The 17,916-nt window shown below is 37.1% G+C and overlaps 1 protein-coding gene across 1 annotated transcript in view; it reads right to left on the bottom strand.

Annotated features, from left to right (window-relative positions):
• Dcbld1 (discoidin, CUB and LCCL domain containing 1) overlaps positions 1–17,916 on the bottom strand; it is a 59,092-nt gene that overhangs the window by 16,025 nt on the left and 25,151 nt on the right. The window contains exons 3-5 of the mRNA XM_046426432.2: positions 9,494–9,628; positions 7,869–7,920; positions 4,072–4,144 (exon numbers count right to left, since the gene is read on the bottom strand). Of these exons, the coding sequence (XP_046282388.1) occupies positions 4,072–4,144; positions 7,869–7,920; positions 9,494–9,628 (260 nt within the window). The remainder of the gene's footprint in view (positions 1–4,071; positions 4,145–7,868; positions 7,921–9,493; positions 9,629–17,916) is intronic.

Below are 17,916 nucleotides of genomic sequence, written 5' to 3'. Positions count from 1 at the left end.
ATGCCTGTAATCCCAGGGACTTGGAAGGATGAGGCAGGAGGATACCAAGTTCAAAGCTAGCCTTAGCAACTTAGTGAGGCCCTGTCTCAAAATAAAAATTAAAATGAGCTGGACAAGGCTCAGTGGTTAAACAACCCTGGATTTAATCCCAGGTACCAAAAAAAAAAAAAAAAAAAAAGTGTGGACAATGCATTAAAAAGAATTGAATATAAAAGTCAACATTTTAGATTGTGTTTAATAAGCATGAACCAAAAACAGTAAGTTGGAATAAAGAACAGACTTCAAAATGTTGGTGGAATGATGGTAAATTATAAATATATTCTAGGGCTGGGGATGTAGATGCCTGTTCTAGTATGTGTGAGGCCCTTGGTTGGATCTCCAGCACTGGGAGGGGGAGGTTAAAAAATATATATATACACACATACATAAACATAAATTTGTATACATAATAATTATAATAATATAAGTACACACATAATTATATCAATACCTTCATAATTATTATATCAATATTTTCTTTTCTTTTTGAGAGAGAGAGAATTTTTAATATTTATTTTTTAGTTTTCGGCGGACACAACATCATTATTTGTATGTGGTGCTGAGGATCTAACCTAGGCCGCACGCATGCCAGGCAAGCACGCTACCACTTAAGCCACATCCCCAGCCCATATCAATATTTTCTTTATGAAAGAAACACATTATTATAGAAATGTTGGAAAATATAAAAAACAATAAAATCATTATCACTCAGAGATAATCATTCACAATACACTGTATCTCCCTGAGTCCCTGAGACTTTCCATGAGTGTATACATGAGGCCTGGTTTCTCTTCTTTCCCACTTGAACTAGGAACACACTATATGGACTTTATTTTATATTACTTCTTGATTGTTTTTTGAGAGGGAGCATTACCAAGATGAACTAACTAAGCAATGTTTTCCACTTAAAAGCAGTAGGTATAATCAGCAGGCTTACAGGTGCCAAGAGAAAGACTGTTCTGGAGGCAGGTAAGCAGGTCTTAAAGAGAAACCCACACTGCTTGCCTTGCTGACATTGGAAGCAGACACCAATGCAGATGCCTGAATTCTAAGGAGATAGAATCCAGAAAAAGACCATTTAAAGTTGTCATTTCTTTCCTCCCGACAGATCATCCCCCATCTCCACACCATTGTATCCCTCTGCACCAAACTATGGCCAACAAATTTTTGCAATGTCTACATGAGTTTTTCCAGCCATCCTTATCCCATTTTGCATTGTTCAATTATTTATTACATGCACCTGAAATTGGTCTCCCTATAAATTTTATCCACTGATTCTAGTTTTGCCATTTGGATCCACATAGAATGAAACAATGTCTTTGCTATAACAGTTCTTTAAAACAACATATTCTCTCCTGAAATATAGCACCTGCTTCTTCAGTGGCTCCTCTAGTGTTTTGCTTTACAGATTCTGTCATCCTAACATAGGACATGCTTTGGTTTTGCAAAGACTCTTCCAAGAAAGACTTGTTACAACTGAACACATTTCCCAAGATTAAGATGCCATCTGGAGCAAACTCTAAGACAATGCCTATGATCCCTGCCTCCAGATACCCGCCTTGTACCCTAGTCTGTGGCTGGAGTTGTGACATTCTTTTAATTCATAACATATGGCAAAGGAGGGGGATACCATCCCTGTGAAAGTATTACATAAGACTGTAATCTATTTTACTAGGAGACTCTTTTACTAGAAAATTCTCCTGTAGTGGCTTTGAGGAAGCAAATGGCCATGGTGGGAAGGCCCACATGATACCAGCTGAGGACAGCTTAGCCCCAGTCCATGAAGAAACTAAGGCAACAAATCCCAAGTAACCAAATGCTGCAAACACCATGTAAACTTTGAAAGCACATCTATGTCTAGCTGAGCCTGGGAAGACCCGAGCCCTGGCTGACACCTTGGGTGAACCCTTGTGAGATCCTAAAGTAGAAAGCCAGTGAAGCCACACCCAGATTCCTAACCCACAGAAAATGAGAGATAATAAATACATGTTGTTTTAAGCCTTAAATTTATGGTAATATTGTTATGCTACAATAAATATCTAATATTACCACAATATAGACATATACAAAAAAGATACTAGTCAACTTTTCTTTAAATTGATTAGCTTTCAAAATACAAATTTTCCCTTTAGATAAAAATCATTCTGAAAGCAAATGGTGCCAAATCAGTAAGTCAATGGGAAATCTATTTGCCAGCACTTGCAGATCAAGTACAAGATCCACCATGTAGGAAACCATTTACCTGTGTCACTGAAAAAGATAGCTGTCAAGAGGCAGCAAGATTAACACCCAGGAGAAGAAAAACCTATGCTCTTTCTCTTATTGTACATAATTCTTAATGCTTCTTATATAAAACAGTAAAACAGAAAATAAAATTTTCTATTGTTAGGGAAAAAAATCCTGTACTTCAACATTTTAATTCTTTGGGCTTATTTCCTGGGATCATTTGTGCCAAGTAAATCTTCAAATTTAAGAAGTATAAATCATTTTGAGATTAAAATAATTTACATGTCAACTGAATATCCTGTAGCAAACTTATAACTAAAAGCAATACAGGGAAAAGGAAACAAAAAGCAACATAGTAAAATCTGCCACTAAAAAGTAAAAAAAAAAATATATATATATATATATATATCAAAGTCAAGTTTTTATTCCTCTCTGCCAGAGATAAGTTGTCAATCTTTAAAATGTTTAAAAGATGGGCTGGGGATGTGGCTCAAACGGTAGCGCGCTCGTCTGGCATGCGTGCGGCCCGGGTTGGATCCTCAGCACCACATACCAACAAAGATGTTGTGTCCGCCGATAACTAAAAAATAAATATTAAAAAACTCTCTCTTTCTCTCTCTCTCTCTCTAAAAAATAAAATATGTAAAAGGGTATTTCCCCCTATGCTTGAAGACATAGATCAATAACTTTAAGAATAGTACCAACACTATATAGATTTTTCAATTTCTAATCATTCAAACCAATTCCCCAAAGCCAAGCTGTAAACCTAACTATTTTAAATTGTAATGTTAATTTTTAAAAGCTTAGATACCAGATTTCTAGCATAGAAATCTGTAAATAAAAATAAATGAAGGATTAGGTATCTGTAGATAGGATATATAGCTTAGAAAAATGATCTCCTGGGAATTTATTTTGCCTTGAAATAATGTATATAATCTAAATGGTTCCACTTGGCACAAAAACTGGGGGTGCAGGGAGGGAGGGAAAAGGGGAGTAATCTACAAGCAGAGGGCAGATGGCTTTACTGGGCTCAGATACAATTTCACTATTCTGTGATGTGAATATACATGTCATTTTCTCTATTATAGAAACCAATTGAAATATTAAAGAAATAAATAATAAGAAAAGGATACAAATCTACAACCTCTTTTAAAAAGTAAATGGATGCTAGTGTTTGGATCTGGAATGTCCTCCAAAGGACCATGTATTAAAGGTTTGATCTCCAGACCATGGCACTACTGGGATGTGGTATAAACTTTATAATGTGGGCTTAATGGGAAGAAGTTAAACTCCTGGGAGTGTGCCCCACAAAGGAAACTGTAGGACCCTTCCCATTCCCTTCTCTGCTTCTTAGCTGCTATTAGGTGAGCAGCTTGCTTACCACATACTCCCCCATGATGCACGCCCTCTCCATAAGCCCAAAAGCAACTGGGCCAATTGGTCATGGACTGAAACCTCCAAAACTGTGAGCTAAAAATAAACTTATCTTCTTTTTAAGTAGATTTATCTCAGATATTTGTTATAGTAATAGAAATCTGACTAACAAAACTCTTGGTGTTGAAAAGTTTTTGTTTTTCATTTCATTTATAATATGCATAATTGGAAATGCTAGAAATAGGAATTAATGCATGCACAGATAACCTTGGTTTTTATACTTATTGTTTTATTTAATTTAGTCTCAGAAAAGAGAGAACCATGCACCCATTTAGAGTTTTATATATTAATTCACTTTGAAATGAATTTAGACAAAGCAACCAACATTTCTTTTAATTCCTTCCCTCTCTGCCATTACCCTCAATTACTCACATCTCTATAGCCATCTATTATGTTCCCAGAAATGTCTCCTGCTATGTCTCTACAACCAGCTGGGCAGAATTTGCTGGAAAAAGAAAAATAATTTGTATTTATTAAATTATACTGAAACAGAAGAAATATTATACTATACTTAAATTTAAAAGTACTTTCTTTTATAGAATAGAAGGGGATACTTGCTTTAATGACAAATCACAAACCTGACTCATGAAAACAAGTTGATGTAAAATGTTAATCTAAAAGCAAGTTTTACCCAGTAATTATTTATTTTATATGAGGATTGACCATAAACTCTATACTAAACAATGCATTTTCCTAATGCATTTTGATTCTAAGATGTCTAAGAAGTATTTTTAAGGTAAAAGAAAATTTTCATCTATATAGTGTAATCTCATTTTTATAACAACAAATGCTTAAAATGTATAACAATTTATTTATTTTAAAAATAGTTTATAGGGCTGAAGATATAGCTCAGTTGATAGAGTGCCTGCCTTGCATGCACAAGGCCCTGGGTTCAATCCCCAGAACCACACACAAAAAAAATTTTTTTTTTAGTTGTCAATGGACTTTTATTTTATTTATTTACATATGGTGCTGAGAACCAACCCAGTGCCTCACACATGCTAGGCAAGTGCTCTACCACTGAGCCACCACTCCAGCCCCTGACAATTTATTTATTTAAATATTTTTAGTTGTAGATGGACACAATTCCTTTAATTTTATTTAGTTTATGTGATGCTGGGGAATTGAACCCCATGGCTCACACATGCTAGGCAAACACTCTATCACTGAGCCACAACCCCAGCCCCTGACAATTTATTTTTTATGAATAAAAATAAGGTAAAAAAGAATGCTCCTGAATTCTCTCTGAGAATAAAATTGTAAGGAATTTTCACTCTGTATGCTATATTTACCATAATATCTTCAATCTTTGTGCTGGCACTGATAGAAACAGAACGGAAGCTACATATGCAAATTTAAATATTTTAGTAGCCAAATTAAAAATGTAAAAGGCACAATTAATAATATATCCCAATTTGTTCATTTTTACATGTCATAAAAAACTATCAATGAAGATATTTTACTTTCTTTCTTCTTTTTCCTTTTTATTTTTTTAAACTTAGTTCTCAGTAACTGGTGTATATTTTACACCGTCAGCACATCTCCATTTGAACTTGCCCCCAGTTCAAACATTTGATAGCTACAAGTCACCAGTGGTTACTGTAATGGGTAGTACTCATCTATGTATGTTTAAAATTAGGGTTTGGTTTACTGAACAGCCATCTTTCAAGAACCTTTCGAGAAGCACATTATGAAATATAGTGTGGCTGAGGGTCTTAGTGCTATGGACAGGGTAACCAGGCTATGTTTACCTCCTAGCTAGCTGTGTGACCCTAATACTGCATATACTCCCTCTTCATTCAGTTTTTTCACCTTTAGTTCCTTCAAGAATTAACATATCAGTAGGATATGATAGAGAGTGATTTACATTTATGAAATTAAAAAAGGAAGCTAAGTCTTATGAGAACATTAATAGCTTTGAAGATGAATGACATGTGCCCTAGTTTCTATATATGCCAGTTAACAGTGTTTACTTGGTTTGTTTAAAAAGAGTGTGCCAGACCACATTCCAAAATAACAGCTGTTTTTATTGCATTTCCTTTCAGTTTTCCCTTGCTGTCTAAGCCAATTGTACTGTAATGACAACTAATTATCACAACTATCCAAATAAATGTTTCATAATTCTTTCCCAGTAACCTTTTGGAGTACTGGTATTAAAAGCAGTAATCAAGGAATTAACAACCAAAAATAGTGGGAATCTTACTATAGGTTCACAATTTCTTAAGAGTCAGTTCTCTTCATGTCCGCATTTAAAATGTTTTGGATATTAGGAAAGTTAAAAGGTGCTAATGATACATATAATGTGAGACCCCTGTAGAGTCAAAACAGTAATAGCTCTGTTTCAAACACATGAAGAGCAACTTTAAATAAAATATATAAAGACTAAATAACTTTATGTGAGTGAATCTAATCCAATTTTGCTGTCAAATGAATTTAAAGTCACATCAATCAGATTAATGTCACCAAAGTAGCAAAGGATTTCAAAGTTTTTCATATTTCAGAATTATGCATGAGGGATATGAACCCACTACAAAATGGCTGGCCTACAGCTTAGACCATCTGGCATCATATTGCCACCCTGTGGCCTTGAGTATTTTTCCTATCTCTAGGATAGAAAATGACCTCGGATGCCCAGAGGCCTTATCACTTTGAAGGCATGGCTGGCAAAGCCTTAGAGAAGCTGGAGTATGTGGGTGTGGGATAAATGGCAAGACTACAAGGCAACACTGCATTGTTACTCATTTCTGGTTTTCCCTTTCCTCTACTATACAGTATTAACTAACCCTGGAGTTGGTTCTGTAACATAAAATAATCACATTCAGAATGTCCAAATGTCTGAGATATTATAAGCACAGGTTGTTAAACCCTCTCCCCTGGGATATACTTTAGTAGCTGTGTGGGCCTAGGCAAGTTACTTAATTGCTCTGTGCCTCATTTTCAGGATAAATAAGAACACACCTTATAGGAACAATCGCATGAATTATTCCTGTGCTAAGTGCAGGGAGAGCCACTAAGGAAACACTCTAAAGCACTACAGTTTTTGTGGGCAGTGATCTCTAGACAAGCGGTTCTCAGTTGGGGGTGCTTTTGCTCATGAAAGACTTTTAACAGTGTCTGGAGACAATCTTGGATATCACAGTTGGCATGTAGAGGGGAGAAGCCAGGGGTGCAACAATGCACAGGACAGCCCCACACAGTGTCAACCTGAAGCATCACCAGTGCTGGGGTTGAAAATCCTGCTAAAGACCATTTCATTCTATAGAGGAGGAAATGTGTATCAAAGAGATTAAGAAGACATTCCAGTTAAAGTAAAGCGGGGAATGATAATTTTCATCTCCTTATTCTCAGTAGCTTTTTTTTTTTTAAATTCTTTTTCTTTTCTTTAAGTGGGAAAGACAAAATAAAGCCCTCCTTACCAACACTCACCTATGAAAGAATTACAAAAGTCACTCCCAAATACTGATCAGGAAAAATGTGTACTCTAGACTCAATTATGGCTCTTTGGTAAAACAATAAGCAAGTTATAGCTCGTGGGCCAAATTCGGCCCGCTTCTCATTTTGGTAAAATTTGGAGCATAGCAATGTTTATTTGTTTACATGTTAAGCTATGTTTGCTTTTTCACTACAATAGCAAAAGATGCTGTATGAATCCATCCCATGTATTCTAAAATATTTACTATCTGGCCTTTGATAAAAAAAGTTTGCTGACCTCTGCTGTATTAAAAAATTATTTTTGTTGGGTACGGTGGCACATGCCTGTAATCCCAGAGGCTTGGAAGGCTGAGTCAGGAGGTTTTCAGAGTTCAAGGCCAGCCTCAACAATTTAGCGAAGCCCTAAATAACTCAACAAAGTCCTAAATAACTCAGCGAGACCCTGTCTCTAAATAAAGTACAAAAAAGGGCTGGGGAAGTGACTCAGTGGTTAAGCGCCCCTGGGTTCAGTCCAAAAAGAAGGTGGTATTAGAGATACCACCACAGCCAGAGATACTATGTGGATCTCAACAAATTCAGATAAACTTACTTCAATGCCCTAAAAATCATTTAAAATATTCAGCATTAGTTAAACCATGAATGGTTTAAGTACAAATACAGTACTTTATCTGATTTCATATTAAAGAAAACAATGTCTAGCAACATGGCTGAAGTGCAGTTGGGACACCTATATTTACCTGTATTCTGTCTTCAAATAGTGGTTACCTCGTTCCAAACATGTAATTAAATCTGTCATAAATAAAGATAATTGCAGTTAGTAAACTAAGTGGAAATTAAGGCACTCATATTCTAAAGATTTCTTTTTAAATAAAAAAGACAATTTAAAAAAAGCATTTATTCATTATCTAGTTATCTGGATTTTCCTGTTTAAAAATAAACAAAAACTGAGGACATTATCTCTAGTATGAAATCAATTCCTTTCCTTTCTTTTTTCTATCACCGGGAAGGTTTTTCAGTGTTATCATATAGTGCACGATAAGAGAATCTATTTTCAACAGAAAAACCAACACCAGTTAGTTATTATCCACTACATACCTACACAGATCCTGTGCATAACTCCCCTGACAGGAGGAAAAGAATTTCAAAAGCCCAGCATGGTTCCTACAGTTTCCCAGGAACATTTTATCAACAATTTAGTCAGTGGCCTCCAGTGACACAAAAGCAGGTATTTACCCAGAACACCAACAGCATATCAGCTTTGATCATTTAGGGTCAAGCACTTAAAAAAGAGTATGCTTTCTAGTGTTATTTACATAACTAAGCTAATATTCAGCAATTGGGAAGCTAAAATACTATGAATCACTATTTTTTTCCCCTTTCTGATACAAGTAAATGAACCCATGGACACTCTTATTACTGAGTTATACCTCCAGACCTTTTTATTTTGTGAAGGGTCTCAGTAAGTTGCCCAGCCTGGCCTTGAACTTATGATTCTCCTGCCTCAGGCTCCTAAGTAGCTGGTATTAGAGATACCACCACAGCCAGAGATACTATGTGGATCTCAACAAATTCAGATAAACTTACTTCAATGCCCTAAATATTCCACTCTTGCTATAATAATTTTTTTTTTCATAAACCTTTTCAAGAATCGTAGGAAGCAAGATACAGTGAACACTGGCCATGTGGCCCATCAGATCTAGTTAGCTGTGAAAGAAATGAACAGCGCATCCCTTTCCCAGAATATTTCTGCCAGAGGGGACTGAGGGCAGAACTTTTGGGCACCTCTGTGACCCTGGGAGGGTGTGAAGTGGGCTGCATAGTAATTACTCTGGAGTTCAAGGAGCCAGGACAGGAGGAGACACTTTTCCCTCTCCTCACTTTGTGTTTCCTTTCCCTTCTCTTTCACTCAAGATTAGCTCCAAGGTTAAGACACCATGTGACAGCACCTTCTGCATACTACTTAAATTGTGGGTGTCTCCTGTGCTGGTGCACTAGGGTATGTTGAGGGTAGAGATGGGGTCACCAGTTCAAAGGCTTGTCCCCTGAGGAAAGGAAGCTAGGGGAGAACTCAGAGAAGACCAGGCCTTCCTTAGCGGGGCCAGGAGGGGAGCCCTGAAGAAGTATCACCCAAGCCTTTTAGAAAAAATTAGATCCACCTTAGGCCACATAGGTCAACGGATCCATTTATGACATAATGATTCCATTCAAATCTAACCACCTCTACTTATGAAGACTGTTTTCTTCTCTTCCCTCACATCTTAATTGTGCACTTCAGATCACAATTCTGCCCAGAGAAGGTGATAAGTACTGAGAGGAAGTCTTAGATAGCATTTACAGATTTGTGTTGATTCTTATGCTATACCTGGATGGTCGCTGCTGGCATAGGTCAGCAAGAAACCTCGACCAGAAATGTGGGATCCACTCTCAAAACGGACAGTTACTTCACTTGTATTCAGCAAGAGTTCTCTCGGAACAGTCATTCTTCCACAATATGGACCTAAAACAAAGCATACTTGTGGCACATTTCAAAATTTACACCAACTGAAAAAATTGCTTGTGTTATTTCTTCCCTAAAGGGTCAAATTTACTACATAACACATAGGTAAAATTCTAATCCTTACCCCTCTGGAATTTTGTTTGACCTGGAGATTGATAATTTGTGACTGAGTTGTGAACTTAATAGGAATACTAGGCTAAGGGGTAAAGTGGCTTACCCTTAATAAGCAACAGGCTGTTGTTAGTTAATCATGAACAACCTGGATAGGTTTTGATTTTGGAAACAGAAGACTAATAAACACAGATGCATTAGGTAATAAAGAAAATATTATCACAAGAAAGATATTCTAGGGTTGTTCTAAATTTGCTCAAAGAAACTCATAAATTCTGAGATTCCAGAATGAAGACTGCCCAATGCATGATGAAAATCTTACTCATCTTACAATGTTCATGTTTGTCTCTGTCTTATAGAAACTTCTGCTTAAACCATACAGTGTATGTTGATGGATACAATAGGTTTACAAAAAGCAGAAAAATTTCCAAAGTCTTGTAATACCATAGTATAAATTATGTAGTTTAAAAAAAATGCTTGAAAAGCAATAAGAATCTCAATGAACTTTTACAAGAGCAAAATTACATTTGGAGCTTAAAAAACAAACAACAACAACAACAAAAACCTTTCTTAAGACTATTCAAATAAAAGTTTAGCTTGCAAGTGTCACCTTAAAAGTCAGGTAGGTAAAATAATCTCTATGAAATAGGGATTAGGATGCAAATTTGGAAGAGAGGTATTCTTCATGAACTTCTCTCAAAACAAGAACAATGAGCAAGTTAATGAAAGAGAAGGAAAGGAAGAAAAATGACCGCTTCCACTCAGTGTGAATAAAACTGTTACACAAACCACAACCAACAAAGGGACTGAACTGTTTAACATCCAGGAGATCATGAATCAACTAATCCTTTCTCTCCAGCTATGAAGGATTTGATCTCTCTCCTATCCTGTCCAGGGTTCACATTCTGGAGATGTGACAGAATAAGCGTGCTGGGTGCTTACCTGCATGCCCTGCATCTCTGCTGTTCCTTATTATTGAGTCATAGTTAATTCCAAATAAAAAATGACCATGTCCTTCTTTAGAAACTTCATCACATATAATTAAAGACTAAATGCTGCAAATTACTTAAAATAGTATACCTAGAACATAGTGAGATCGATATAAATGCTTATTAAATAAATAAATGAACAAATTAAAAATGAACAAACAAATAATGCCTATTTTCTCTTTAGACTGCATTCCAGGGAGCAAGGAAGTTTTATATCCATCCATTTGGCTCCAACAGATTGCACCTGGCAGGTGCAGTTTGTCGAATATCGTTTTGATTGAATTGATCCAAATGGTCTTCTATTTACAACAGTATATGAAAGCCAAACCCAAATAAAAGGATAATAAAATATTTTTAATTTTGTCACTTTAAAACAACATGGAAAGCCAGAGGTGGTGATACACACCTGTAATCCCAAAGACTTGAGAGGTTGAGGCAGGAGAATCATAGGTTCAAAGCCAGCCTCAGCAACTTAGTGAGGCTGTAAGCAACCTAGTGAGATCCTGCCTCTAAATAAACAAACAAACAAATAAACAAATAAATAAATAAAGGGCTAGGGATGTTGCTCAGTGTTTAAGCGCTTTGGGTTCAATCCCTGGTACCAAAAAAATAAAAACACAGAAAAATCAAGAAGAAAACAATAGAGAAGAAAAAAAAATAGTGTAATGGATAATATAGATTTTTATGTTTTACATTTTAATATTGCTCATAAATATTGTAGATAAGCAATAGAGACTAAATCTATTTTAATATAATGAGGTTGAATGACAAGCATTTAAAAATTTTTTTAATGTATTTTTTTGTTGTTGTTGTAGGTGGACACAATACCTTTATTTTCTTTTTAATATGATGCTGAGGATCGAACCCAGTGCTTGAAGTGTGCCAGGCGAGCGCTCTACCATTGAACCCCAGCCCCAGACCAAATGACAAGCATTTTTACAAGATTAAATTGAGTTACATTGATGTATTTGACTTAATTATCAATGGGAATGTTTGCTTTTTTGTTTTTGTTTTGTTTAGATTTTTATGGAAAAGTTGAAAGGAAAGATTGCAAACTTGTATTCATTTTACACAGATAAGTGTATGTTATCACACTAAGTTGTGCAATATATATGATTCCCTAGACTCAAAAATACAGTAAATACAGTAATACAGTAAAACTCTAATTTGGTTTTATCCTCCCAAAGTTATGATGGGCATGTAAATACTTCTGGAAGAAGTTCAAAGAAAGAAAAGGTAAACACACTCTCCTGTAATTACCCTTATGCCCCAGACACCAATCCCTCTCACATCTACCAAAAATGTGCTGCAAAAATGTAACTGAATCCTAGAGGGAGTGGAATACACCCTCTTTGTGTAAATGTCATGATCAAGAGTCATTTTCATGGTTTCCTCACAATTGCCACCATCACAACAGCAGGATGGAATGATCTTGGCATGGGCATAGGAGGAAGCCCCAGCTACAGGGTGGCCTGTAGCAAAACATCCAAATTATCCCATCTCAAGGCTTGACAGATGCAGATTCCTTAGAGACGAGACATCAGTAACTACATTCCTAGCATTAAAAGGGAAAAGAGATGAAAACAGAAAAATGGGACTGACTGTGAGAGAGAAAAATAATTCATGGGAAACCACTGAAAGGCCCTGGTCTGTCCTAAGCCATGTTCTCTGTTTTCACCAGATGGTATCTTTTCTTATGAAAGCCTTTCTCAGCCCACTCCTGCCCAAAGGATGTAAAGTCATCTACTGCATAAAAATATTCTGGTCAACGACAGACTATTTTCATTTTGGTGGTCCCATACAATAGTAATGGAGCTGGGATTCCTATTGCCTTGTGTCACTGTGGCCATTGTTATGTCAGCACAACATGGTAACACTAACTTCCTAGGCTACTAATTGTATAAAAGTACAGAGCATACAAGCATGTGCAGTACATATGCTTGCTAATGTTAAATAATTATAGTACTGGTTTATCTACTTATATTTTTATCATTATTTTGGAGCGTATTCCTTCTATTCATATATAAAAAAAAGTTTACAGTTAAAGAGTAAGCCACATGATATCAGCAGCAGCTTCATACGTCTCATGCTTGCCACATCATGGGTTGCATCAAGGACAGTGTAAAGTGATTGATCTGTCCCATCTAGGTTTGCATGACGATAGTCTGATGTTTGAACAATGACAAAGTTGCCCAATAGGGCATTTCTCAGAATCTATCTCTATTGCTAAGTGACAGTAGAGACAGGTCTCTTCACTGTTATGCTCTGTCTTGACTTTTAAGAAGGGTTCACACCTGTATGTAAACATTTACAAGGATAAACTTAAATGGAAATGAAAGCTTAGTGATTTCTCATTTTGACCATGGTTATATTTTCTAGCCCAAGCAGCGTTACTGGATTTGCAAACCTGTCTCAATTCAAAGCGAGAATGGACTGCAGCTTTTTATAGTTCCCTCTAAAAAGAAGACTGGCACTTTCCAGGGATGTTTGCTTTACAACCAGCAGGGCCACACTACACTGGGACTTGCCATCTAACTTTTACCTTTTGTGGAATGTAACTGGCAGCCCTGGATTGTGGGAAGAACTGTCAGTGATACCAAATGCAACCACATTTTGTGGCATTTGGCATCAGACATGAGAGACCAAGACCTAGTAGACAATGGACTGATTCCTTGGACAAAAGGAATAAAGGGCCAAGAACCCTAGGAGCTGCCTTCTTTTGAGCCCAGTAGCCCCATTCCTCTCCGCACATCCCCTGTTTGGGGCTACTGTTCCCTTAGCAGCTGAGAGGAAAACCCTTTATCTTTCCATTCATGAATAAAGAGAGCTGTCCTACAAGGAAGAATAAATTGCCTGTTCCTTGCCAAGGCCAGAATCCTCTTGATTCTCTGACAATCTCTGAAGCAATTTATAGCATTTCTGCATTTTCCATGAACTGTCTGCCCAAGTCTCTGGGCATTAGGAAGCAATGGGAGTTTGATTAAAAACTGTTCCAGGCTATTCATTCAGGTCCATGTGTGGTTTTGATCTTGAAATTGATGAAACTATGTTATTGTTTCATCTGTGAAAGAGACATGTTTTTTAAAGTGCTATGACATCATTAGAAAAAGACAAAGAAACCTCACTCCCTCCATAACCACACTGTCAGTGGTAAGAAACAGAAACACTAAGTCAAATACCTAACTCCTGAGGGGGTTGTCATAAATTAAGAGGAACAAGAACAAAGCAGCCTCCTAAAACCCCTGGTCAGTCTTACAAAGCTCCTTCTGAAGTACACATGGATTTTTCATAATAGCTAAGAACGTGCCTGGTGGACCTCAGTGGCCTTGCCTGGGAGTATCGCTGGCAGAGGCAGCTACATGGCACACCCTCAGCTGCCAGAGAAGTGGCTCTGGGCTTGGCCTGGCTTTGAGGCATGCTGATAAAACAACTTCCAGTAATGCTGAAGCTGCAAACACATTAGATTTGTGTCCATTTTCCATTTGCTTTTTCAATGCAGTCCAAGAGCAGGGTCTGTCCTTGCTTGCTAATTGTAGTAGAGTCATTGTGCAAAATTACAGAATTTTCAGGGCCATTTTCTTTGAAAAGGAGAGAAATTAGCATTAAAAAGGGATATTCCTAGACTGTGCCATTAAAACCATAGTCACGTAACAATGTAAGTGGTATCCCTAGAGAGTTTTGGTCTCTGGTTCCCAGACAAAAATCAGTGACAGATGACAAATGAACAGGCGGGTTCCTAGACAAAGGTGCAACTTTCTTTGGGGTTCAGGGACCCAGGTCAATAGTGCCTTAGCACTGGAGCTTATTGCTGTCCCCCAAAAGATGACAGTTACTGACACAGTTTGTCTTGGGAAGTATTTGGGAGGAAGGAAAAGCTCTTTCTTCTGGACACATATGATCATGTTAATGAAATATTTAGAGTGGAACATTCTAGCTGATTTGACCTTTAATATGTTGAAAATTTCTTTGAAGTTTTGTTTTATCTTTAAAACTCATAATTCTAATGAATAATACGTCTGAGAGACATAAACTACTTATAAAATAGAGGCTTCTGATGTATTGTTTCCCCTCTTTGGGCTTTTAAAAAATCAAGAGACATTACAATTAGATCTCATTGCAGTATGTCAGATATATATCATTCTAAAAATAATCAGAGAAATATTATGATTATGAGTCAAAACTCTTACTATTGCTTCCTGCTTTCCCCATTTCTTTTTTTTTTTTTTTAGTGCGAACATCAACAGTTGACTTCACATCATTGTACTTCTAAGTCACTGACAATGGTTAAAAAATTGAGGTTGGAGGTGGAGGTATAGGAAATGCAAGAGAACTTCCTGATTTTCCTACAGTGCAAATCATTTAGCAGAACATGATTAATGTAACTGACTGCACGTAGGATCCTGTAGTGAAGCAATTCCTCATCTCCCTGGCCAACCTGCCTCCTCTAAGTATTTTAACTAAAAAGCATTTTTTTTTTAAGTTTTAAATTTATACCAGTATTCTGTGAGTGATTTCTCATAATCCCATCTTATTTTCAGGATACACCTGTGGAGAGGCCTGGAGAAGTTTCCCTTTCTTCCAGCAAGTGATAAATAAGAACTGTAATAGGGGTCTTCTAAAGCACAAACCAAGGGATCAGACAGTGTGGTGCTTAAGAGTGGATTTTTTGGAGCCAAATGAGCACTTGTATCTTGCTAAGTGATCTAAGCATATTTCTTGACCTCTTTAAGCTTCAGTTTCCTTGTGTACAGTGGTTAGTAACAGGACCTGTCTCACAGGGATACTGTGAGGGTGAAATAAGTCAGGAACTCTAGGGTACTGAGCACATGGTTGAGTGCTCAGTCACAGGCACCTTCTACACGATTTCAAAGTTTTTCCATATAATAAATGTAGACCTAAAACTTTATGGACATTTGGGTCCTTTAATGCAGAAGAGATGTCTATAGATAGAGAGATCTTACTGTGAGTCTTCTTACAGTGTGAATAAATACATCTTTTCTAAAAATCCAGACTTTTATATTATGTTTGTCAAAATCAAACTACGTACAACCCGATGTTGATTGAGCATCTGCAATTGTAGGGCTATGCTAAGCATTAAGCGATAATAAAAGGATGAATAAAAGGTACTTTGTGGTTCAGGGAACCCCGTATCTGGTAGAGAAGACAAAATAATTATCTCAACTGAAAATGGGTACTCTGCTGAAAGTTTAGAAAAGGTTATTGGCAAAGAAGATAGTGACTGAAATTGCCAGACATTTGAGAAGTTTCTAGGGCAGGGAGCCCTAGATTTTGGAACTTGAAATATATGTGTGTGTGTGTGTGTGTGTGTGTGTGGGTGGGTGTGTTAGAAGGAGCAGGAAAAGCAGGAGAAGGAAGAAAAAGAGCTCATGAGAGCAAAAACATCAACAAATGCAAAAACATATCGGGACAGGAAACTGTAAGATATATTTAGGAAGAGGCACGAAGTTAACAGTTTTAGAGATGAGGCTGGAAAGGACAGTACAGAAGAGAGAAAGAAGTGTCTTGATATCATGCTAGAGAGTTCCTTTAGCCAGAGAAGCACAATTGACAATTTTTGAAACGAAGAATTATTACCACAATATTTAACAAGATAACCTTAGATGAAATGGAGACTGGCAAGAGGAGAGAGGAAAACCAGGAGGATTGTTCATAAAGAAATACAGGTTTAGTGCCCTTTATCTGAAATGCTCTGACCAGGAGTGTTTCAGATCCTGAAGCTTTTGAATTTTGGAATATTTGCCAAAATTTTACCAGCTGAACTTCCTTAACTAAAAACCCAAAGCCAACATGTTTTGAAATCCAAAGTGCTCTAAAATCCAAAACTTTTTGAATGTCATGAGTGCTTAACAAGTTTTACATTTTAGAGCATTTTGGATATCAGAATTTTGGAGTAGGGAAGCTCAACCTGTAGATATAGAGATGTGACCTGGTATTATCAGTGAAAAAAAACTTAAAAAGCCAGGCTAATCATACTTAATGAATAGTCGTAATGAATAGTCTTAATGAATAGGTGTTTTCTGCTCATTTCACAAAGATAAATGGAGAATATCCATATACAGAGCTAGTTCTGGCTCAGGGAACACCTGCCATTGGCTTGGAATGATTTGAGCAAATTCTAAGGCCACTGAAACATACCAGGAGTAAAGTAGGGTATGCCATTGCCGTTCAGTCTCTGCTTGGTGGAAGGACCAAGGAGCATCTTAAGACAAGGAATAATAATGTGCAAGATTACTGGGAGAAGGAGAGGGCGGGGGAGGACGGACAGAGCTGATGAGGCTAACAGTCACTGAATGCTTATTCTGAGCCAGACATCATTCTTTAAATGTACACACATATGCATCCATCACCCATAAGTGGTAGACACTATAATTTGCTCATTTCAAAGATGAGGAAATGGAGACACAGAAAGGCTAAGTAATTTGTTCAAAGTTAAAAATATGTGGTGAGAAGTATAAAAATTTAGTCAGAAACAAAAACTGAATCCAAGCTGAAGGCCAGCCTGAACAAGGTCCTTTTGAGGTCGTAAGGGTCTATGAGAACTGGCCAGTATCTGGTTCCTGCTAAGACCTCTCCAGGAGTATTTTAGGATGTCAAGGAACAACCCAAACTTCATCCATAGGGAAAAGGTCAGTTTTCAGGGAAAAGAGTCAATCTCTTGAGAGACCAGGAAAATGGAAATGATAGTTCCTCTGGGGTACCCAAAGACAGTGGTGGCACAATGTACCTGTAAGTGAATTCAAATCCCTAGGTCTCTTCTGGTCAGCAAGACTGGAGATAGAACTTAGCCAGAAGGCAAGTGAAATTTTAATGTTAAGAATTAAGATCACCTGTTGGGCATGGTGGTGTACAAGGGCTTGGGAAGCTGAGGCAGGAGGATTGCAAGTTCAAAGCCAGCATCAGCAACTTAGCGAGGCCCTAAGCAACTTGGTGAGACTCTGTCTCCAAATAAAATACAAAAAGGGCTGGGGATGTGGCTCAGTGGTTGATTACCCTTGGTACCAAAAAAAAAAAAAAAAAAGAATAAAGATCACCCATATGAACTCAGTCTTTCCTCTTCTGTAAAGCAACCTTAGACATTTTATATTTAGGTGCCTGAGTTAGCACCCATTTTTTTCAAGATTTTTTTTTTTTTTTTTTGGTGGAGCTGGGGATTGAACCCAGGGCCTT

Source organism: Marmota monax, unplaced genomic scaffold (genome assembly GCF_021218885.2).
Source record: "Marmota monax isolate L192 unplaced genomic scaffold, Marmota_monax_Labrador192_F-V1.1 WCK01_AAM20220418_F8-fsc00174, whole genome shotgun sequence".
Classification (NCBI taxonomy): Eukaryota; Metazoa; Chordata; class Mammalia; order Rodentia; family Sciuridae; genus Marmota; species Marmota monax.
The sequence above is the reverse complement of the archived record's forward strand: the minus strand, read 5'-3'. Positions and strand labels throughout refer to the sequence as shown.